Consider the following 22,952-nt stretch of genomic DNA (forward strand, 5'->3'; position numbering starts at 1 on the left):
GACTGTTACGCTGTGGTGGAAGAGACATATTGATTTGTCCGGAGGCTTTGTATTTAGTGGGGGAAGACATTATGCGAGGGAGATGTGAGTATGAAAAACCTGCAAGCCGCTGCCTTCAAGCCCCACGGCCGCCCCTCGTGCGCAAACCACAGCTCTGCCCTGGAGCCAGACCCTCAAATCTTGGCCTTCTCCATAATTGTGTGTGCTAGTTGGTGTTGTTGCTGTTATTATTACTGTTGTAGTAATCATATTATTCACTGTTTCTTCCCTGGCCACTCCAGGGACAGCAGAAACATTAGCTCATGACAATGCAGTCTTGCCTGGGAGGCAGATCTGTGTGCAGGCATGGGGACTGCCAGCTTCCTCCTGGGCAGAAAGGGGCCCTCAACGGGTTCTGCTCAGCTCCTAATATGGCCACACTTTCTCCCCTTCTCTCAGCAAAGTGGCACCAAAGCTGAGACAAGATTTAGAGGAGTAGCTAAAGCAGCCAGAAGTTAAAACACACAAGACCGTGAGAAAACATTTAATTGACTGAACTCCTCCTCTCAGCCTCTCTGTGGCATTTCCACGACCAGCGGGGAAGCTCAGAGTGCTTTACACAGACTGGTGCACAAGTCTGGTGACAGCTGTGGAGTAGATGGCAACAGCCCCACGTGATCAGATGCGGACCCTGAGGGTCAGGCATTGTGGCCACTCTTCCAAAGTAACTTGTATACAGGTAGGGGGCAGAGGTAGGTTTCAAATCCCGAGCTGCCTGTCTGTAAAGCCCAGGCACCTGCCATTAAATCACACAGTAACTGAGTCATAACTGCAGGTCAAGGGCAGTGAGCCCAGCTCATGACTGGGGGCGCCGCAAGCCCCCCTCCCATAACTCCTTCCAGAACAAGCAAACCATATGACAAGGGTTTCCCTGCCAGACCCTCCAGCAGCACGCTGGAACCCTTTCTCAATGAGCCCCTCCCCGTGCTACTGAGAGCCCTTAGAAGCCATCGTACTCCAAAAGAGTCCAAGGGCTGTGGCCATTCCAGGACAGGGACAAGCGAACAAATTAATGACACAGTCCCTTCTCAAGTAGTGGAGAAAGATACAGACACACGTAGATCACAGTCTGATAGGAGCCTGGCATAATCTGGATGCAGAGCAGAGAGGACCTCCCAAATGTCCCTCCAGGAGAGAAGCATCAGGGCTGAGCTCGAGGACAAGGAGGGGACAAGTCAGTTGCCAGGGCTGCCCCAGCCTTGGGCACAGGAGTGGGTTGCGTGAGGCAGCAGCTCAAGATGGCACTTAGTCTTGCCCACCAGAAGCACCGGCCCAGCCCTCTCTGACTGCCCACCCATCCCACACGTGCCCCCACATCCCTGACTCACGCCCGGAGCTTAGCACAAACCCTAGTGCTCAGCGGGTATCACACTTGTAAAATCCTGACCTCCCCCTACCTTGGTTGTAAAACCCATCCCTGCCTCACCGCCGAGAAGGGGAAGCGGAGGGAAGCTCCTGATTAAGGGGATGTAATTCTTGGCTCTGACATCCTGCAGAAAGGTGGGAAATTTCTCCTCTTCCAGCACCCCTGGCTACAGCCGTGGAGCCTCCAGCATTCTATCCTCTTCCCAGATTTCCCAAGTACCAAGGACTGAGCACCTTTGTGTCCCACAACCAGAAATTGGGTCCTGAAGTGGGGAAGAGGCCTGATCCCATCCTCAGGCAGCTCCCAGTCTGATGGGGACGCTAACATCTCCTCCTCCTCGGGGACTTCCCAATCTGGGGGGACAGACTCAGCCCCTGACCTCAGGGAGCTTCTAGTCTGATAGGAGTGCATGCTCTTTGTCCTCAGGAGCTCCTCATCTTGATAGGGGAGAGGTAGCCCATGCCCTCAGCTCCCAGTCTGATGGAAGGGGCAAGCCCCCTGCTCTAGAGAGTTCCCTGACACCATCCTGAGAAGGGCTGGCACCGGGTCCCAAGGCAGAAAAGCCCCGCAGGACAGAGCCCAGCAGCTGGCATCCCTCTGCGGTAAATATCCTGTCTAGGAGGGCAGTGTCTTCTTGAGGCAGAGGAGGGCCCTCGGGAATGAGGGAAGGAGATGCCATATGCCCTAACAAGGGCAGGTCGGGGCTGGCCAGCTGAGTGGAAGAAAACAGGGAGCTACCCCAGGACTCGGGCCTGGTCACCATCACTCAGGGGCCCCGATCTCATCACTCACTGCCTTGCAGGGGGCAGGAGCATCATTCCCATTGCTCGCAGGTATTAGCCAAGGCCCAGGATAAGGCCCAGACAGACTGGGGCAGAAGGTCCCCACTGTTCATTCTGTTCTCCCACTGGCTCCACAGGAGCCATGGAGGGAAACACGGCTGGGGCCCCAGACTGAGAGCAAACAGGCTGGCCCCAAAACAAGGAGACTGGAAACAAGTGTGGGCATTACCACACGGTGCCCTGGGGTCTGCCATCGTACACCCTTGAACCACACGCAGTGCCCTACACGCAGGATGGGCACACAGGTCTGTGTGGTTTGGGGCCTGGCGTCTGTTCTGCTGCTAGCAACCTGCTGTCAGAGCGATCAGATGGTAGACACCTGAGTGCACACCTCCCCTCAGTTCCGGCCTGTTCCTTCTGATGCACTTTGTTATCAGGTGGTGGGACTGAGGACTCTTCATCTCACCAGCACAGCCCAGCGTCGTCCCCACCAGGCTGCGAGCTCTCTGCAGGCAGATGCCAAGGTTCCCTCCTCTGGAAGATAGGGGCTTGGTGGAACCGGACAGAGAAGTCCTAGCAAGGGGGCTCTCAGTTCTCCCAGGCCGCCTGCTTAATTATCTGGAAAGATGGTTCAGGCAAGACCCACAATCTTCTCCCACATGAGCCCTTCTTAGGACTGAACACCCCTGAGGGTGAGAGAACAGGAACAGAGATGCTTTGCAGGGTGGAAGGCATTTCTGGGGAATGATGAGCTTGGGGAGGCCGCTGCCTCCCATCAGCCCTTCTTCTACTCCGACCCACGACCATCCTTTTGATCATTTCCCCCTTTGGTACACCATGTTCGGCCTGGTGGGTGCAGGCTAGCTTTTCCAATGGGCTCTGAGTTGAAGGGCATGTGTATGCACATGCACACGCATGTCAGTGTGTGAGTGTGTGTGTGTGTGTGTGTGTGTGTGTGTGTGTGTTGTGTGCCCATCTGTCCTGGGGAGCAATAATAGTTAATAAATAAGTGAATGGCAAAAATAGCCTCAAAGGAGCTGACAGGCAGAAGGCCAGAGCAGTCGGGCATAGGGCCAGCACCCTGAAATGCCAAATGTTAATTTAGCCAAAAAGAAAAAAGGTCCATTTGGAGACCGCCTCCATTAGCCAGGGTCAGGGTCTGTTGTGGTTTCTGGCGCTGGCACAGCCCCGCCCCAGGCATTCTGAGTGCAGCCCAGGCACAAGGGGCCCCTTGCACAGTGTTAGGGCAGCAGAACTAGAGGGAAGGGGCCCAGTCTGGGGTACACGAGGCTATGAGCAGGCAGGAAGTCGGCAGACCACTTCCCAGCAGTCCTCCAACAGTCCACCCAGCTGGCATGCCCTGTGTCCCCCTACCCCTGCCCCCGCCCCGCCAAGGTCTAACTGGCTGGGGGAATGTTCTGGACATCATCACCAATCTCTTGCCCAGGCATGGGCCCTACCCCACCTGGACACTCACTTAGGGGCAAGGGATGTGACTCAGTGTCCTGGCTGTCACTCGCCCTCAGGCCACATCCCTCGAGTGCCTCATCTGGCTTCTCTCAGGCCTTCTCCCCAACAGGCCTCACCAGCTCAGAGCACTCTCCATGCTGAGGCCTCTTCTGGTCCGTGGGTGGTTTTGTTGTCCTTTGCTGCATGAGTACATGTCTTAATGAAGTTACAGAAGGAAGCACATCTGGGAGAAACAGATGTGTGTCCCTCTCTTCCCCAGTGGCTCTGACTCTTTAAAAACCACTCTCAGTTTATTTACCAGCCTCTCTAGAATAGTCCTCAGAGAGGATGCCAGTCAGAGTCCTGACCTCCTTGCAGCCTCCCTCAGCTACAGCCACCCCCGAAATTCAGGAGGACCTGGCTCAGCCCACTCCCCAGCTCACACTCACCCAGAAAAGTCCTGTCCCAGCTCCCAGACTGGCCCCAGTCAGTTCTGGAGGCTGCCTTCCTCCTAGTGGGGCTGCACTAGGCATTTGGTGGCCACCAGCCAGATTAAAGATGAGGCAAGGGTGCGATAAAAACCCAGGACCCAGGGCCTAGCCCTGCCTCCACTTAGCCTTCCTTTTAGAGGTAATGCAATTTTCTTCTTCCCTGTTTACTACCATCCACATACACAGGCATCTGGCAGAAACACTGGGCTCTCCTGTGATGTGTGGGAATTTACAAGTGCAAACTATATGCAGCCAGGACAGACCACAGGTCATTATTTGGGGCATTTTCCCCGGCAGTCCCTGTGCCAAGTGCTTTGTATGTATCATCACATGCGACATTCAACACAACCCTCAGAGGTAACCATTCTTCCTATATTCCGTTTTATGCAAAAGAGGCTCAGATCGAGCGAGAAGCCTGTAAGCAGACACAGCTGGGTCGTGGCAAGGCTGGGATTTGACTGTGGAGGCATAGGACACACGGCCGTGAGCATGATGAGGCCCCGCCCGGGAAAACGGACACCCTTGGCGGGTGGGGGAGGCAAGCAATGAGCAAGGGGGTTCACTCTGCACTCTGTCAGGTGGCCTCTGAGAAAGAGGAGTATGTGGAAGGGGGCATACTGGGCCTGCGGGGGCACCAGGAGCTCTGCCGGGGGTCAGGGTGGCCAGGACGCCAGGCCCCAGAGAATAGTAAAGTCCTCTTAGACATGAGGTCTCTGGGCAGCTGACAGGGCTGGTTGGGAGCTTCCAGAGGGAGGAGGGGCGAGGAGGGTGCTTAACATCTGAATAAAGGCTGAGCCCTAGGGATTTGAGGGGAAGAGAATGATGTGGGGTATTTAGAGCCCAAGAAAAGGGAAAGAGGGAGCCCTTGGGATCCGTCCCAGGTCTCCCCAGGAAGGAGGGGTATCTCCTTCCCCAGAGACTAGAGAACTGGTGTCCTGGATAGGGAGACGAGGGAACCGGCTTGGCACCACTGGTAACAAAGGCAAGAAGAAACTAATAGGTAAATGACCAGGTGCTCCCTGTGACCCTGCCCGTCTTATCTGAAGGCCCTGACCCTCAGCTACCCCCTGCCTTCCAGTCTCGTGGACAGGACAGGGCGGCAGTCTCCCTACTCCCCTACCACTCTCCTTCTCCCTGGAGGCTCTTCCCTTCAGCTCCACACACCAACACTAACACCATTTTTCTAAATACACACGGGGCCACATCCACTTCCTCTTCTGCATAAGAACCTTCTAGAGATCCCCACTGCCTCAAAAAAAAAATCACCTTGGCCCAGAAGTCTATACTCTTCCCAACCCAGTCCCACCTAACAGCCAGCCTCACCTCTGCTGCAAGCATTCCCCATTCCCACCAGGAAGAAGCCCCCATGTTCTGTCTCTGCTGGTGTCCCACTGGGCCCAGAGGGTGTGAGTGTCTGACCGTCTGTTGAACTTGACAGGTAAGAGCCCAGATTTGGGGCCAGGCTGCCCCATTCATCGGTTCAGCTTGGTCTAACCTATGTCTCAACGTGCCCATCTGCAAATGGGGGGAACGACATCTATGCTTACGTCATAGTGCCGCTGTGGGGGTTAAGTGAGTTAATACAACTAGAGCACTTAGAACAGAGCCCGGTGCTCGAGACACACTATTTACAGGTCTCCTGTCAGAGGCAGGGTCTGCAGCTTACTCATCCTGGTTCCCAGCACCTAACACATGGGAGATATGTGCTAACCAGTCCACCAAACATCTAACACTGGGACCCAGGCAAAGAGAGAGGTGATGCTGACAAAAACAAAGCCAAGTTATGGATGATGATGAATTTTGGTTTAGGACATGCTGAGTTCAAGGAGGTAGAAGGACACTGACCAGGAAGACTGGCAGACAAGGACCCATGATGGAGGGTAAAGCAGGAAAGAAATGTCTGAGAACTGTGCACTGTCTGCTGAGTGACTTTCAGTCCCCCCCACCCCACCCAGGGCTGTCTCATCTTTTTGTCCCCACAGCCACCAAATTACTTTAACAGCAGAGAGAACTACCTTCCTTGAGACCACCTGAGGGATGGGGCTGGCTGAGGTGGTGGGAGCAAGTGGGAGAAGGCGGGGGATACGCTCTACCTGTGTCTGCCAGCCTGCTAGCTTCTCAGCTTCTCTGCACTCTACTGGGGAAGAGCATGCCCCACCCACACCCACACCAGCACCCAATTACCCAGCCTGGTCCTCCTAAGCTCACTTGCCCACAGCCACTGCCCTGCTCCCTCCAAGCCTGAGCTCTCCCTATTAGACTAATTACAGGGGTGTGGGGGGTGGAGACCCAGTGGAAGTCTCACAGTTGGCAGATCTCCATGTACTTGCCTGTAGTAAATGAGTAAGTGACCCTCCATCATTCCAGGGCCAGCATGGGGGTGTGGAGGGGCCCCTCATAGCACAGGGGCCATATACTCTCTTCCTGTCCACAGCAGAACCTAAAGAAGACCTTAGGGGAGGTGGGATGGGGCAGTCCACATCTTTTTGTTCCCTTACGAGAAACCAGGTCCAGCAGCACCCGGGTGGCTCAGTTGGTTAAGCGTCTGGCTTTGGTTCAGGTCATGATCTCTTGGTTTACAGATTCGAGCCCCGTGCCCAGCTCTGTGCTGACGGCTCAGAGCCTGGAGCCTGCTTTGTGGATTTTGTCTCCTCTCTCTGTCCCTCCCTTGCTCGTTCTCTCTCTCTTTCTTACTCACTCACTCTCAAAAATAAAATAAAAAACATTAAAAAAAAAAAGAGAGAGAGAGAGAAACCAGGTCTGTTCTTTAAATCCGAGTTTAAGGTGATTTCCCTTTTACTTCCAGGAGAAGGTAATCGGGGGGGGGGGGGGGGGGGGGGGGGGGGGGGGGGGGGGACGAAGACGAAGACTGCAAGAGAATGCAGGCTGGAACCTGTCCTACAGAGCTGGATACAGCTTCACCTGGATTCCATTACTTCCCCCAAGGAGAAGCCAAGAGCAGCCACCCTCACAAGCTGTCACCACCCCCTCCACCCTAGGATCAAAGCAGAGAATGACACCACTTCAGACCTAGCAGGAGTTCCCTATAGACCTGTTTGCCAGTGACATCTCCCCAGAGGCGGCAGAGGGAGAGGGTTTAAACCCATCCTGCAGAAGACAGGTGCGAAACAGGCAGGGCAACAGCACCCCACATGGCAAAGATCTCAGATGGTGACTAACTGGCTTTTCTAGGCCATTGTCACCAATGCCGGAGAAATATTCCACTTTAAAAATAAATGTAAAGCAAAATCCAAAATTAACTCTCCCCAGATAACCCCTTTCCAAAAAAGACCACGTCGTAATCCACATGTGGCCATTCGCATACAGTTTAACCCAAGGACATCTCTCTGTCTCGGATCAGAATACTTCCCAGGCCGCCGCCCCACACATCTGGTGCTTTGCAATCTTCTCAGTCCTCAGACAGATCCCAATTTCATGTCCTTCTTTAGGTGGCCCCCGGGCACGAGGGCTGCCGCAGAATCCTTGTGCTTCTCGCCCCGATCCAAAGGTGCTGGAAAACAAGTAGCTTCAAGGTGTCCTTGCCTCACAGGCTGATAACAATAAATGCATACAGGGAGTCACTAGCATTATCACTCCTTGCTTTTCATGAATGTGAGAGTCAAAGAAAAAGGAACAGTAGTTAACAGTCCTGGACTAACATTGCTATTTACCTGCTGTGTAACCTGGAGCAAATTCATCCACCCACCCAACAAGTATTTATTGAGCACCTACTACAGACACTGTTCTCATTTACATTCTAGTTGGAGGGACTCGCAAAGGATAATGAACACTGCTGAGGGTGGTAAGGCCACACATGTTGGCACGATTCCCCCCCATTCAGAAGGGAATTACCACGTGCCAAGAGAGAAAACAGTTAAGACCCATCAAAAGGCACTTGTCTGTAGCAAGCGGAATGTCGAGTGAGATTCGCGGCCTTGCTAAACTGGCTCAGTGGAGCACATGGAGTAGTAATCATCATCTAAAATATTCTTGCAGCTATCCTAGCACTGTGCTAAGCCATTTATCGAGCCATGTTTGGGGCTAATTGCTGGTGATAAGAGCGACATAAATATACAGGGCCACAGCCTTGCCTGACAAGATTTTACACACCAACCACCAACAAAGTTTTCTTCCCATTACACTCCCGCAATAATTTTTAGTGGCCATCACTCTTTACTGAATCACCACAATAAACCCTTTCGATATAAACAGCTCGCCTTTCAATCCAGCCATAAATCAGACTCAGTGTCATCCACATGATCCCTGTGCTGATGGAGGGAGGCTCAGGGCAGTAGTTCTCAGCCCTGGTGCATGTTAGACTCACCCAGAGGATTACAAGGTGCGGATGCCCTGGCCCCCCGCCCCCACTCCCCCCAGATAAGCCTGGATACCAGGGTTATGTAAAAAGTCCTAGATGTGTCTTCACTACCCACGCATTAAGCTCTGTTGGGTTACTTGAGGTTAACCCACCCAGAGAGCTTAAGTCTTAGCCCGGGGAGTTCGAGGTGAAACACGGGGCTGACACATGCGCGGTGATGCACGGCAACCAGCTATAAGAAGTTTATAATGTGTTGCGGGAACTGCCATTTCATGGGATCGCTTTCAAAAGAATGAAGAAGACTCTTTGGAATTCGTGTAGTTATCCATGCCCATATTTACTGTCCTTACAGTTACACTTGCTTCTTGATGAGTCTCTGGGGTCTTCTCCACACATTACAGCTGGAAAGGAGGAGTGAGGAAGACTTTCCTCGACACCAGAGGAAAGATGAGAAGAAGACAGGGGATCGAGAATTGGGTCAGGGGGCAAATGGGTGCAGGGTGACAACACCAGACAGACCAGTAGGAAATCCAAGAGAGGGAAAAGGGTACAGAGGAAAAGCAGTGTTTCCTAAGACCACAACCCCAGGCACATGGTCCCCTGCCAGTCGAGGACAAGCCTGTCCTGGTCCAGGGAGGGAGCACCATAAGGGACTCCTCTCTGCCAAGTCAGAAATCCCCATGGAACCTGAGAATGGGAACTATCTGCCTTCTTCCCACAATGCTGGAAAAGTAGGAATCAGAAAGTCAGTAGCATTCAGTAAATATTCAGGTAGTAAAACAGACCCCTGCCTTCAGAAAGCTGACTGTCAATTAGAAAGGTAGGTGAACACACCAAGACAAATTACAAACCAGTATAAGTGCTACAGAGAAAAAGAAGAGAATGCTTCTAATTTAGATTCATAGGATCCAATGTTGCAAAGACAGGGCCCCTGGAGGGGCACAAGCCTGCCCTGCTCACCCGGGGTTCAGCTCTGGCACTGCTCCTTTGGCAGCCTCCTCAGCTGTGATGTCAAGGCCAAGGTACTGCCTGCTGGTGGTACGACAGGGAGCCAGTCCCGGGTGGGTGGAGGGGGTGCAGACAGATCCCTCCTTTGCAGCAAGGCGAAATGTTTACAGGAAAAGGGACTTGGCCAGAGGAAAACTGGGGACTTGGTATGCTAAGTAAGCAAATAAACAGCTTTCCCATCCCCCAAAAGAAAATGTAAAAATAAAATCTATAAAATCCTGGGGCACCCAGGTGGTTCAGTTGGTTAACCACCTGGCTCTTGATCTCAGTTCAGGTCATGATCTCAGGATCGTAAGTTCAAGCCCCACAATGGGCTCTGTGGGGTGTGAAGCCTACTTTAAAATAAATAAATAAATAAATAAATAAATAAATAAATAAATAAGGGCACCTGGGTGGCTCAGCCAGTTAAGTGTCTGACTCTTGATTTTGGTCCAGGTCATGATTTCATGGTTCTTGGAATCGAGCCCCAAGTCAGGCTCTGCATTGTGACAGCATGCAGTCTGCCTGGGATTCTCTCTCCCTCTCGCTCTGTCCCTTCCCCTCTCTCTCTCAATAAATAAAGATTTAAAATAAATAAAATAAAATAAAATAAAATCTTGAAAATCCACTTAGCAAAAAAATGGTACTTGGGCAGGAATTAACATTTTTCTTTAGTTTTCTTGAGAGGAGGGACAGGGAGAGAAGTAGGTGTGAAGCAGGATGTCTGGGGTATTTTTTTTTTTAATGTTTATTTATTTTGAGTAAGAGAGAGAGAGACAGAGTACAAGCGGGAGGGGGCAGAGAGAGAGGGAGACACAGAATCTGAAGCAGGCTCCAGGCTCTGATCTGTCAGCACAGAGCCTGATGCAGGGCTCGAACTCATGGACCGCAAGATCATGACCTGAGCCAAAGTTGGACACTTAACTGCCTGAGTCACCCAGGTGCCCTGGGGGTATTTTTTAAGGTGTTGATGGTTGTGAAGAGCTGGGTTTTGAAGTGCTAGTAAGTGCTAAAACGCACATCTACTAGATGCTACTCTCCAGAAAGACCCTGGGTCTGACCTCCAGGGTGCACCAACAGGTAACCCTGATGTGTCCCCAGCAGCCTCCTCCCTCCTATCCCCTGTTCCACTGATGCCACCAGAAGAGTGGACACAAGGCAGCCTCACCCCTGAGCTAAGCTACTCACACATCCATAAAACCACTCAGGAGCTCTTCATTGGTAAACATCTGATCCCAGCCACCCCCTGAACACTTCGGGGCCGCCTTCCTTCACAGCATCGCAGGCTCAGGAAATGACAACTCATTGAATCCTCATCTGAGCCAGACACCATGAAGGAAGGACAGCCATCTCAAAGAAAACACCACACATTCCAAAACCAAACCAAGACAACTGCTTGAGAACAGCTGTGCCTTCTCTAGCTGCTGTACACACCACCAAGTAGATGCAGGGCCGGGTCCAAATGCAAAAAGAGCACTGGATTTGGAGTCAGGGATCTGGATTTATATCGCAACTCCTGAGCTAACTAACTAGCTGTGTAACCTGAATGAGGTCACTTTACATCTCTGAACCCTCACCTCCCCCTCTCCAACACAAGTTCAGCAACACAGTCTGTAACTATGAGTGCATTACCTCGTTTTGGCCACCAAACATCAGATACTATCAATCAGGAATCTATTATCCCCAGGTAACAGAAAGGAAACACTGGAAGAGGCAGAGCCACTCACCAGGATCATATAACCAGGGTTTCCCCCTGGGCCTCTGGGCCCCAAAGCTCACGTCTACCCCATCCTAACCCATCACCTCCATGGAACTGTCATGAGCAGCAAAGGAGATCACACATGGTAAAGTCCTTTGTTATCTATAAAATGCTGATCAAAAGGAAATGTGAGATTTTTGGCTGGTCTTTGAGCCACTGTCTAGGAGACAGAAAGCCATATGTTTTTAAGAAGTAAAAATTTTAAAAATAGTTCTAGAGATAGATAGAGGTATATTATATATAAATTACATGTGTATTTCTATAGCTATATTTTTTAAATTTTTATATTCCACTTCATTCCTTTAGTCCAGCAACTGGTCTACTCATGACAAATGTTATCAGATAAGGGTGAGGGACCCAGGCAGGACTAGGTTCTGAGCCTGCTGCGGAGTCCTGCACCTGATGCATTTTTGCCCCAGTAAGCGGCCCCTCCCCCTCCCTGGTGTTCAAGTCAAACCTGGGTTAGAATCCCCACTTCTCAACTCTCAGTTTGGATTCCTCCCAGGAAAAGATCCTGAGACACAGATTTGAGTAGAAGTGGTTTATGTGGGAGGTAACCCCAAGAAACACTAGAAGGGGAATGGAGAAGAGAGCCAAGGAAGGGAAATAAACCGAGAGAAAAGGAATGTTATCAAGCCTATTCCCACTGTGGGCAACTAGAGCTGATTGTTTCCTTGGGACAGGGAGCCAATGTAGGACACACGTTCCAAAGCTGGACTATTCATCCACCAGCACACAACAATCGTTGGCTGAGGGCTGCTCTGGGGGCGGAAACCCCCAGTACTTCTGACCTGCCCCGTAGTGAGCAGAGAGGCTCAGGGCCAGAGAAAGCCCTCAGGTCCTGAAGGCTGGTAGGAGTGGGAAGGTACATGCCCAGGGAATATGAGTGGGCACTGAACCATCTGCTACGCTCACTAGCTGTGTGACCTTGAGGAAGTTACTTACCTTCTCTTATTTCCTTTTCTGAGCCTTGAAATGGGGTAAGAATGTCTTTCTCACAGAGATGATATTATAATTAAATGAGGTCACGTATGTGGGGGAAGCTCAGTGTCAGGCTTGCAGTAAACACTCAGTACATACTCATGGTTTATAATCATTAATCTTTAAGGGCTTCCTCCTTTTGGAGAGTTGAGTTGGGAAGGAAACAAAGAAAATTTGGAGAAGAATGATCTGGAATGACCCACCACTAACTCCCCTATGGGCAGCCATGCAATTGGTGCCTGAAATGAAAGGTCTGGAAAGACATTCCATGGACCTCAGACCCACCGAAGGTCATTATTTAGAAGCCCAACCTGATCCAATGTCTAATGACAGCAAAAGACCCTAAAAGAAACTAAAACTAGATTAAAAGTGGCATTTCCCTGGTCCCTTCCATCATTTCATTTCATAAAGGATTTCAGACCCAGATGGGGAATGAGACTTTAAAACAGGCAGCCAGCCAGTACGGGCTGAGAAAGCTTCTTGAGGGAGGAAAGGCTCCAGATAAATGCCCCTGTCTAGAGTACTTTGCCTAAGCCTATCCCAGAGGCCCATCCCTAAGAAATTTCCAGGCTGCTCCCAGCCCCTGAAGCAGTGTATCCTAATTAAAGAACAGATTCAGGGGTCAAATATGTTTGATAAATATCCTCCTCTTAGCAAATTTTAGTGAACATTAACACAGTCAAAACTTTAAAGTCCTGCAGTAAAGAATTCTGTTTAAGCCCGTATTTCCAGAGCTCATCTGACACAGAAGCAAATGTGTGTAGGTGAAACATCTATTGGCTAGTGGCAGTCGTGCGTGCTGGGCCCAGGATGGGTTGTCTTTGAACTTCCACGGACTCGCACAGCGCCTGGTATACAGTAGGCACCTAATAAACAGTCACTCTCTGAATGAATGGGGAGAAGGCTGAAAGAATGACTTAATAATGGCTTTTAGATCTGTGAAGTGATATAGTATCGGCAGTGCCAGGCGACAGCTCTCTGTTTCCAAGAAGGCACATGTTTTAAATTGCAGCAGGAGGGATTTCGGAAGCCCTGCTCAGAGTTTAGGATTGCAATCCACCAAAATAGGCTTCCAAGCCAAGCTGCATAGCTTCCTTCTGTGGAGGTGTTGGTCTAGCACTTCGGCACAGCGGAGTCTGTGTGCACCACCCACCCCACCACCCATTCATTCATTCATTCATTCCTTCGAACCCTCACTGAGCACCTGCCATGTGCTGGGCACTGAGGTCCCTGAGGACTCTTTCCAAATGCCAACTGCAATAAAGCCCCGGGACCCCTAAGGGGAAAGGAGAGGGGACCACCCAAGTGTGAGGTCAGGAAGCCTCAAGCCCAGAAGCAACAGCTCATAACCCACTCAGAGCACGGAGGAGGTAGGAGGATTTCACGCTGACACATGAGGCTGGCCTGAAGAATAAAGCCACTACTGTATCCGTGTTTGTTTGTCTTTCCCCCTTTTCTGGTAACTACATCCCATTGTTCCCAGAGAGCATCCCTGCCCCCATTTCCAGGCTTGTGCTCATACTCAGGGCTCCAATCTCCCCTTGCTTCCCCGAAGCCCTATTCCTCCTCCTTCAAACCATCTCCGAGTTCCCTACCTCTTGCTCCGTTGCTCCACCCCCTGACCTCCTTGTTCTCCACATTCCTTACGTCCATCTGGACCAGGAGTGTCCTCAGTGTTTTTCGTATCCACTAGCAGACAGAGGGAATGAGTGAACCAGGACTCTAACCACGGTCCATCTTTCTGCTGACAGCCACCCCCTGCCCTCCCCACCACCAGCAATGGTGAGCCACAGACTGCTCTGCCTCAAACCAGAGGCAGGGGATGGGAAAGACTGGGAGAGGAATCTGAGTCTGGGTCCGGGGCATCCCTCCCACCCTGTTTCACCATTACCCACTGCCTTCCAAATCAGCACCCTCACATCAGCACATATTCCCAAGGCCCCCCTCCCCACCCCAACCCCCCGCTGAATGTCCCCAAAGGCTCATCAGGACTGTAATGGTTTCGCTTCTTTCAAACAGAGCCTGAGATGGACGTGAAGACAAAACAAACACCCTAACAGAATTTAGGAGACAGTCACGCTGATGCAAGACACGAAACCACAGCATCGCTCGGTTGAGGATGACCTGGACAGTTATCTTGGCCAATGGTCCCAAGCCTGGGAGTTGGTCAAGATCACCTGAAGAACCTTGAACCTTTCAAACCTGTTTAAAAAAACAGATCCATTCCTGGACCCCACCCCAGACCCCTGAAGGCAGAACCATTTCCTCAATAACAAGCTTAGCTGAGGCCATCCAGTCTCTGCATGAAAACTTCCCCTTACACAGTTGCCTACCCCGGGGGACACCTAGTTTGATGGCTGCAACCCCAAAGGCCAGAAAGGTATCTCCCATGTGGAGCTGAAATGTGTCTATTGTGTCCACCCACTTGCCACAGCCCTGCCTCTGGGAGCAACTAAAAAGAAATTTAGTCTCTTTTATAATGTCAGGCCACAGGGGTCCCAGCAATAAGGTCTTGCCCAGCTGCTTTCTTATCCTGCTACAGCCTGCTCGCCTCCCCGCGAAATATCTCCTAGCCTTTCAAATGTTCTCTCCAAAGTCAAGGTTTCTAGTCCCCTTACCAAGCTGGTCACTCCTCTGAATTCCAGAATCAACCACAGTATTTCAGAGGGGACCCAAATCTTCCTATGAACTGGGTATGCCCATTAACATACCCAAACAGTCTGCTGGTCCTTTCAAACAGCCAGCCCCAAGTGCAGGCTCACTCGGAATGCACAGTCCATTAACCAGAAATCCTGATTTTGCTTTCAACATTGTACGTAAAGAGAGATCTTCCCTGTCCTCCAACTGAACACTGTCTTGAGAAACGCTGGGAAAGGAGGGGGAGGAGGGTTTTCCAAAGATCTCCATGAAGTTTTGAGTCTGGGTGAAAAAATTAATGCTGATCCTGCCCTCTGTGAGCTGGCCATCCCCACCTAATAAGCACAGACGGAAAAAGGATATGCTAAAACGTAACTTATGTAACAGCACCAAAGGATTTATGGGTACAATCATGTCAGAGTTCCTGGAGTCAACTATTTCCAATCCCAACATAGGCTGCCCTCCTGGGAAGTAAGTAAATGGCCAGAAGCTGGATTCCCCCCCCCCCCCCCCCCCCCCCCCAAGATAAGTACAGTTAACTGAGGTACTGGGCAGGCATCACGGACAGAAGTCTCCACAAAGAGTTGGTACAGTCACAGGAGTCTCCCACCTGGCCTTGCCCAACACTCATTCCATCTCTGGCTGGGACCAAGGTGGGAGCCCCATTCACACTTCTGAGGAGGAAAAAGGCCCAGCCCAGCATGGGCCACAGCCCTGCTTCTGCTACCAGCTGCACCTTCTCACAGAGTGACTTGTGGCCAGGGCCCATCTGCACGGCCCTTTCATGCTGATTTTTAAGACTCTTCCATGAGGTTGAGCAGGTTCCTGTGATGGGGTTTAATACGTCATCTGTGTCCTCTTTACAGACAAACATGAGCATGCTGTTTTGTGTTCCACAGCACACAGACCTCATGCTCTTGCTCCAGACCAAAACTTAGACTGAATTATTAACACTGAACATTCCCGCAAATACAGAAGCTGGTCGTTTTGCTCCTCGACTGGGTCTGTGTCCTTCCTGAAGTCCTCTCCATCGGAATCAAGGCACCCCTGGGATCTTGAAGATGACCCCCAGAAACCCTGCTTGACCCCACTTCCAGAAGTTTCTGCTCCCCCTGGAAACAGCCCTGCCCTGTTGCACAGAGAAGGAGGCAACATAATCGAAAACAATTAGCAAATATAGTTGGCAAAGACCATTAGCCTTTAGGTAAGACAAGCAGACCCTTCTCGGCTCCAAACTCTGAGCCCACCCCCCACACACCCAACTGCTGCTGCTGCTGGAGTTCACTCAGGCCAGATTTCTCCTGTCCAGAAATGTGGGTGCTGGGGGGGAAACTGGTGGCAAGAACTCCTAGCCACTGCGGTGGAAGTGTGTCCTCCTCCACAGCACCCTGGCGAGCAGGCAGGGCCTGCTAGAGTGACCCACCACACAGGCCTCTGGGCCAAGCTCCAGATCAAGGAGGTGGCTTTTCAATGGAGCTCACTGGGCAGCTGAGTGAGTGGGCAGCAGGAAAAGTTCGCAAAAGGGAAGGATAGGATGTCCGTATCTTAGGGGAGCTGACCACTCAAGGCTAGCCCCCAGCTTCATTATGGAAAACGATGATGGGGGTGTGCATCCAGGGTACCTCCCTGAGGAGCCAGAGGTCAAGGTCATAAGGGTGATCAAGGCCCAGAATCAGAAAGGCCAATGGCCATGGGAAGCCAGCCACCAGTCAAGAATAAACAGGACAGGGCTGCAATGATCTCCTTTCAAAGACAACACAAAGCCTTCCCTAGGCCCACCTCCTCCATTGCCCCAGTCAGCCCACACCACAGACAAACACACACACACACACACACACACACACACACACACACAGACAGATAGACACCTGTGTGTGCACACACGCGAGCAGACATGCATGCACATACACAGCAGTCAGTTCGTGGTCTGTACCCCCATCCCCCTCCATCCCCAGCCTCCTAACTACAGACTCTCACACGTGCTCACAGTCACAGAACATCACCCACACAGCGCCTGTGCCTTTCTGATCTCTGGAGCAACTGGTGACAGTTACAGGTTCAAACAGGCACAAAGGAAGAAATGCAGGAAATCACTGAGTTTCTCCAAAAGGGTTACGGGGAAAAGAGGAAGATCGGCTGGGGAGGAGGTGGGTCATCCCACGCCCTTCTAACAGCTCTCCCAAGCTCCCAGGGACCCTCATGGGGTCAGAATCTTCCCCTCTGAAACCACGGCAGGCAGGCTTAATGTGGTTGCAGAATAATAATAGCCCACATCTGAACAGGACTCTCTACTTTTCAAAGAGCTCTTCCATCCATTATCACCTCCCGGAGTAACACTGGACAGTGGAGATGCTCGTCCCCTTGGTCAAAAAACCCCATGGGGCTCCAAGATATTTTCTCCAAAATAGCCTTTAATAGTTAAGCATATGTAATGGTTGTGTGAGCGTGCTTGTTTGTGTGTGTGTGTGTGCAGAGGCTTTATGTAGCAGAGTGGGATACAATCAAACAAAAATGAGGTTGCCATGGCAACAGGCTCCGGCATCATTGCAGCCTATTAACACAAGTGAGGAATGTGTTTGGCAGATGCTCGAGTGTTATTTATGGTATGGGTGTAGCAGAGGGACGTCTAACAGGCCAAGGAGAAAAAAAACAACCCCGTGACGCTCCTACTGTACCCCACAGAGGGGACAACGGTGAGACAAGAGCACAGGAGAAGCTGGGAGGCTGCAAACGGGGAGTAAGAGATGGGGAAGCAGAACGAGGAGGGAGGCAGAGGAGAGGAGAAAGGTGGGCAGAGAGCAACAGGAGACTGGAAGGGGCAGGAAGAGAAAGAAAGGAAATAAGAGAGAAAGCAGAGGGGGAGAGGGACGGATACCGGGGGAAGAGCTAGAGCAAAAGCTGTAGGAAGGGAAGAAACATCATCACCCAAAGTGGGCTCCCTCTTGGTTATCTCTCGAATAAAAACCATCAGGAGGCACCAGTTCAGAAACCAAATATTTCTCCTCCTAACTGGGGCAAAGGGCAGAACCCCAAACCTAAGAGGGGCTGGGAAAGACTAAAACACCCAAGTCGGGCAATGACGTTGAGGAGTCGGGCTGTGGGAGCGAGGGGGCCAGCCTTGCAGGAGGAGAAGTGAAGAAATGCCAACACAGTTTACCCAGGGCCTATGATGTGCTCAAGGCGCCATGGAGGGGGGACCTCTAAAGCCCCAACATTAGAAACCATGCACTGCCGTCCATTTCCTTGGATGTGTGTCTTTATCAAAGAAAAGAACAAGGCATCTAATGCAAGCCATCCCCAAACACCTGCTGCTCCGGGGTAATCTGAGGCAGAGATGAATGCTGGACTGTTCCACTAATATTTCCCGACCATCCCTCAGGGTTTGGTCAAGAAATACAAACTTTATATCGGACATAATCAGAAAGGTAAAGCAAATACAAAAAAAAAAAAAAAAAATACAGTTTCCTCTGATGCCAAATAGAAAGGTTGCATGCCCTTGTCCTGGACCATTCCGAAGAAGCTTTGCTGTCATCAACGGAGAAGAATGTGAGAAGTTTTAAGTGTAAATCCACCCAGAAGCCTACAGCCAAGTCTAACGACCACAGTGGGGAAAAGCAGCATGGGGTGGGAGGTGGTAAAGGTAGGGAGAGAAGGGAGAGAGATCTGCCTGAGAAAGAGGGAGTCAATCAGACAGTCACTCTGCTGTTGCCACAGCACCTTCATGCTAAGAGGGGGTTGGAGCCCCCCAGGCCTGGCACTCCTTTCCTGGGATCTGACTCCAGTCTCATGAAACCATACATCCAGGATTGCCTAGGGCTAGTTCAGAAAAATACCCCAAATGATCCTGGAAATCTCTGCTTCTCCATGTGGATGGCATGCCCTTCCCTCTACAGAAAAACTACACTCATCCAAGCAAGCTGCCTCCCATCCAAGCCAGGACCAATGCTCAAAGATACAACATCCATGTGATAGCCTGGGTCCTCAGGGCAGAAAGAGTCAGAGGCTTTATAAACACTAACGATAGTGGTTAACTTGTATTTATATATATAGACACACACATATATATACATATATATATACCACTACCTCTCAGTAGGTTCTTCTCTCAAGTTCACAGCTTATCTCTAAAGATTTTTTTCCTTCTGATCCCAGATCAGAAAAACTTCAACTAAGCTTCAAAAACCCCACCTACTCCACTCACTGGAAAACCACCAAATTGGCAAGCAGTTATTGAATCCCTACTAAGTATCCTGAAATGTCCTAGACCAAGGGAAAGAGGGTGGAAAAGAAAAAAACATACACCGGATTCCTGCATCCAAGGAGTTTGGATGGCGAGCAAAACCAATGGGCACCGGAAAGTAAGGGCATGCTCCACTCTGTGGCTCTGAATCTATCATTAACCATGCAGAAGAAGGAGAGGCCAGGGTGCCTAGAGCAGAAGAAGGAGCCCCTGAGCAGGTGAGGGGTGAGGCTTGGCACAGGGGTTGCAACTGGAAAGGGCATACACAGTTCTTTCATTTTGGAGAAAAGAACCTGAGGCTCAGAGGGGATGCAGATCTCCTTCCTTTCAGTCACAGTGTACTTTGGAGGTGTAGCTATAGCCCAGCTCCCTGAAGCCCACACTGTGCTCTTCCCTGTAGGAGAGTATCACACCCAGGAAGCTGGGGGCACAGGAAAACCCCTCTAAGGAAGATGCAGTACTCAACGTGATCAAAGTCTGAGAAAAGGCATTAGAAGTGGGGAGAAGGAAGAAGACAATGCCAATGGAATATGGTCAGAGGTTCTATCAGAGGACACAGACACCCAGAGAGAGGTGTGGGGTGCAGCAGGGTCCATGGTTGATAGACTAGCCTGCATCAAGGGCCCACTTAACTCTCAGAGCCAAGATGCACAAAGACAGCCTAGGCTCAGCAGGAGTCAGTAGATGAAGCCCCTGGAGCTCCAGACAAGGCAACTGCTACAGGGAGGTATGCGTGTCAGAGGGGCCAGTCTCACCTGCCGACAGGAGAGCAAGCACACCTCTCTCCCAGGAGCCTTCAGTGGAGTCACCAGTTAACCAGGCAGCGGTTTTATCTCCTCCAGAGCCCACCATTCTGAGCTCATGGAACCAGTCTCAGCAGGAATAAAAAGCACTGCCCCCCACCACAAGCAATAACAAGGAACACCAAAAGGAAGGGGTCACGCCACCCAACACTAGCTTTCCACTCCGGCCGGGATGGGGAATATCCGGGATGGGGAATAGCGGCCACACATATCTCCGAGGCTCCTTTCCACCTTTGCTGAAGGCAGCTTTTTGGCTTGAGGGCACTTTTGTAAACAAAACAAACTTGTCAGTCCTCCCTCAAGTTCAGGTATATATGTCTCTAGCTCCCAAATCCCCAGCCTCAGACAACTGGCAGGGTTATCATTTCTCCTCCTTGAGCCTGGGCAAGGGTCAGCCGGGGGCTCCCCTCCTCAACCTTCTATCCAGGAATTCTTAAAAAACCAGGACGGAGAGGCTGCTGCAAGGTCCGGCCACTTTTGTGAGGAGCCTTTTCTACACAGGCACAGGGAAGGGAAGGGGGACCTTTCCATAGAATTTTCTCCTCCAACTCTCCTTCCTCACTTGCATCCCCACAATGATGACTACGTGTCTTCTATCCGGCCAGGAACACTGCATATAATACAAGGACATCTTTTTGTAAATGAATATGCTGGGGCTCGGAATGGGTTAAAAGGCTCTGAAGACACCACACAGCTGACACAGCCGTGTCCCTCTGGCTCTTTTCACCACTTTAAAGGGTGATGAGTTACTTCCCTTTGGCGTCAGGCCAAGGCCTGCCCAACCCACAACCTAGGCCCAGCGACCAGGTGGGCTCCTACCTGCTTGAGCAGGAACTGGTCCTGGGCGTTGGTGCGCAGGGCGATGGCCAGGTGGAGGGCAGACAGGAGCACCCCACTGAGTACCGCGGCCCGCATGCGCACAGGCAGCAACGTGTAGATGGTGTAGATGAAGAACACGGTCCACCAGATGCCCTCGGAGGCGCTGCGCGGCTGGGGCAACAGCAGGCCCACCACCTGGACGGCCAGCACCACGGCGATGAGCGCGTAGCAGGCCAGGCCCATGTGGTCCTGGTGGAAGGCGGCGCGGTTACAGAGCACAGCCATGACAAGGATGACACCCACCGCGGCCGCCAGCACTGCCAGGTAGGGGAGCTGGAGCGGGGGCCGCGCCGCGTGGAAGGCCAACATCACGAGGCACACGAGCACCAGCACAGCCATAAGCATAGTGAGGCTGCTCTGGTTCAGACGGAAGAAGTAGCGCTGGTACAGCCGCTCCAGTTTGTCCGACGGGAACTTCTTGGAGCGGAATATCTGCAGCAGCGACAGGCAGCAGGCGCCCAGCGACAGCACTGAGCCGGGCCCCGAGCCTGAGCCTGCCGAGCTGCCGCCATCCCCTGACCCTTCGTCGCCCTCGACAGCGCCGGCCTCCAGCTCGTCAGCCGCGCGCCCCTTGCCCCGCCGCTCCTCCAGGCCCAGCTCCACCGAGCGAGGGCGCACCTCCGTCCCGCCGGCTGCGGCCGCCGCCGCGGCCGAGCCGCCACCGCCGCCCCCAGGGGGCGCCCGGGTGCTGCCCCCGCCGGCCGCGCCCCGCCGCTGCCGGCGGCTGCCGCGACCGCAGTCGTCGCCGCCGCGCTCCTGCCAAGCCGATTTGGAGCGGAAGCTGAAGCCGAAGCCCCCGGCCAGAGGGTCGTCACCACTCAGCGGGGGATCGTCGTCGTCGTCGCTGCGCCAGCGATTAGCCAGGCGCTGCTGCTGCTGCTGCGGGGTCACCGCCCCCCCGGGTTTCTTGGTGCAGCCGCGGGTTGAACCCCCGGGGGCGTGGGGGTAGCCATTGGCGCGGGAATCGGCCTCCCCCCAAGCTGAGCGATGTTCCGGGCCTCCCCGGGACGCCGGCGCCGCTGCTGTCTGCGCCGCGTAGCCCGGGGGGCTTACGCTTTTGGAGCCGGACATCCCCCCCTCGGCCTCGTCGTCTTCTTCCTCCTCCCCCGGGGGCCGGGCCGGGGGTCTCCAAGGGGAGGGCGGACGGCCGAGCAGGGGGACCAGACTGGGGTCACACGTCGGGGGCGGCCCGGGGCCCTGCGCAGCAGCGGGGCATCTTGGCACCCCCGTCCTGAGCGGAGAAGCAGGGTAGCAGGAGGACAAGCGGGGAGGCAGGCACGGCCCCGAGGTGAGAAGTGGCTGAGAATCCGCGTCTGGAGTCCCAGGTCCGAGGTGGAGTTGGCTCCGAGCTGGGGCAGCTGGGTCCGCTTGAGTGGCTGCGCCGCGCGCAGAGGGACGTCCGGACTCCTGGTTCGCGTCGAGCTCGACGAGGACCGGAGTTGCGGACGAGGCGGGACGGAGAGGTGTCCTTGCGGGCGGCGCCTCTCCGGGGCTGGCAATGCCGGGGCGCGGCGCTCGCAGATTCCGCCTAAGCGGGGCCCAGCGGCACACGCGGCGAGGCGGCGGCTAGGGCGGCGAGGCTGGGGTCCCGGCGTGGAGACCGAGCGGGCACCCTTTCCTCGCGGCGGACTAGGAGCGACTGGGAGGTGCGGGCGCCAGGCAGCATTATTTTCTTACGAGGGGTGTGGAGGTGGGATGGGGGGTGGAGAGGACGGGGGAGGGGGCGGCGGGCGGAGCAACAGCTCCGGGGCCCTGAGGGGTGGGTCCTAGAGCCCAGGGGGGCCGTCGCCCGCATCCCCCACCTCCCGCGGCGAGAGTGGGAGCGAGGCCCCCGCGAAAGGCGAGCCGAGCTTTCAGCGCGTCCGCGCAGGGGGCGGGGGCGAGGACCGGCTTCTGTGGCGCGGCCCTTCCCCTCTCGCCTCCCCCTTCCCCCCAAACGAAGCGGGGCTGGCCCGGACCCGCTGGCCCAGGAGGGCTGCCTCGCCGACTCCGCAAGCCCTAGGCTCCTCGCCGCCGGCTGCGGGCCCACCGCGGCCGGGCGCAGAAGGACTAGGCGGAGGGCGGAATCCGGCGCAACGCCGCCGCCGTTCTGCCCCAAAGCAGGCGGGCTTCTCCCGGGGAGTACGGCATCCAGAGATCGAGGCCCGGGGCTCAGATGCAGCCGGCCGAGAGGGGTCCGCCCAAGAGCTGCTGCGGCCGGGGGGCGCTCCGGGGAGGCCCG

At 53.3% G+C, this 22,952-nt stretch overlaps 1 protein-coding gene across 2 annotated transcripts in view; it reads right to left on the bottom strand.

Moving 5' to 3' along the window:
- The window catches only part of ADCY5 (adenylate cyclase 5), a 144,528-nt gene extending 122,135 nt beyond the window's left edge, over positions 1–22,393 (bottom strand). For both annotated transcript variants that reach the window (XM_039240625.1, XM_039240624.1), the window contains exon 1: positions 20,672–22,393. In XM_039240625.1, the coding sequence (XP_039096556.1) occupies positions 20,672–21,802 (1,131 nt within the window). In that variant the 5' untranslated portion in view covers positions 21,803–22,393. The remainder of the gene's footprint in view (positions 1–20,671) is intronic.
- Positions 22,394–22,952: the final 559 nt, after the last annotated feature.

Source organism: Hyaena hyaena, unplaced genomic scaffold, assembly GCF_003009895.1.
Source record: "Hyaena hyaena isolate Hyena2069 unplaced genomic scaffold, ASM300989v1 scaffold_180, whole genome shotgun sequence".
In the NCBI taxonomy this organism is placed as follows: Eukaryota; Metazoa; Chordata; class Mammalia; order Carnivora; family Hyaenidae; genus Hyaena; species Hyaena hyaena.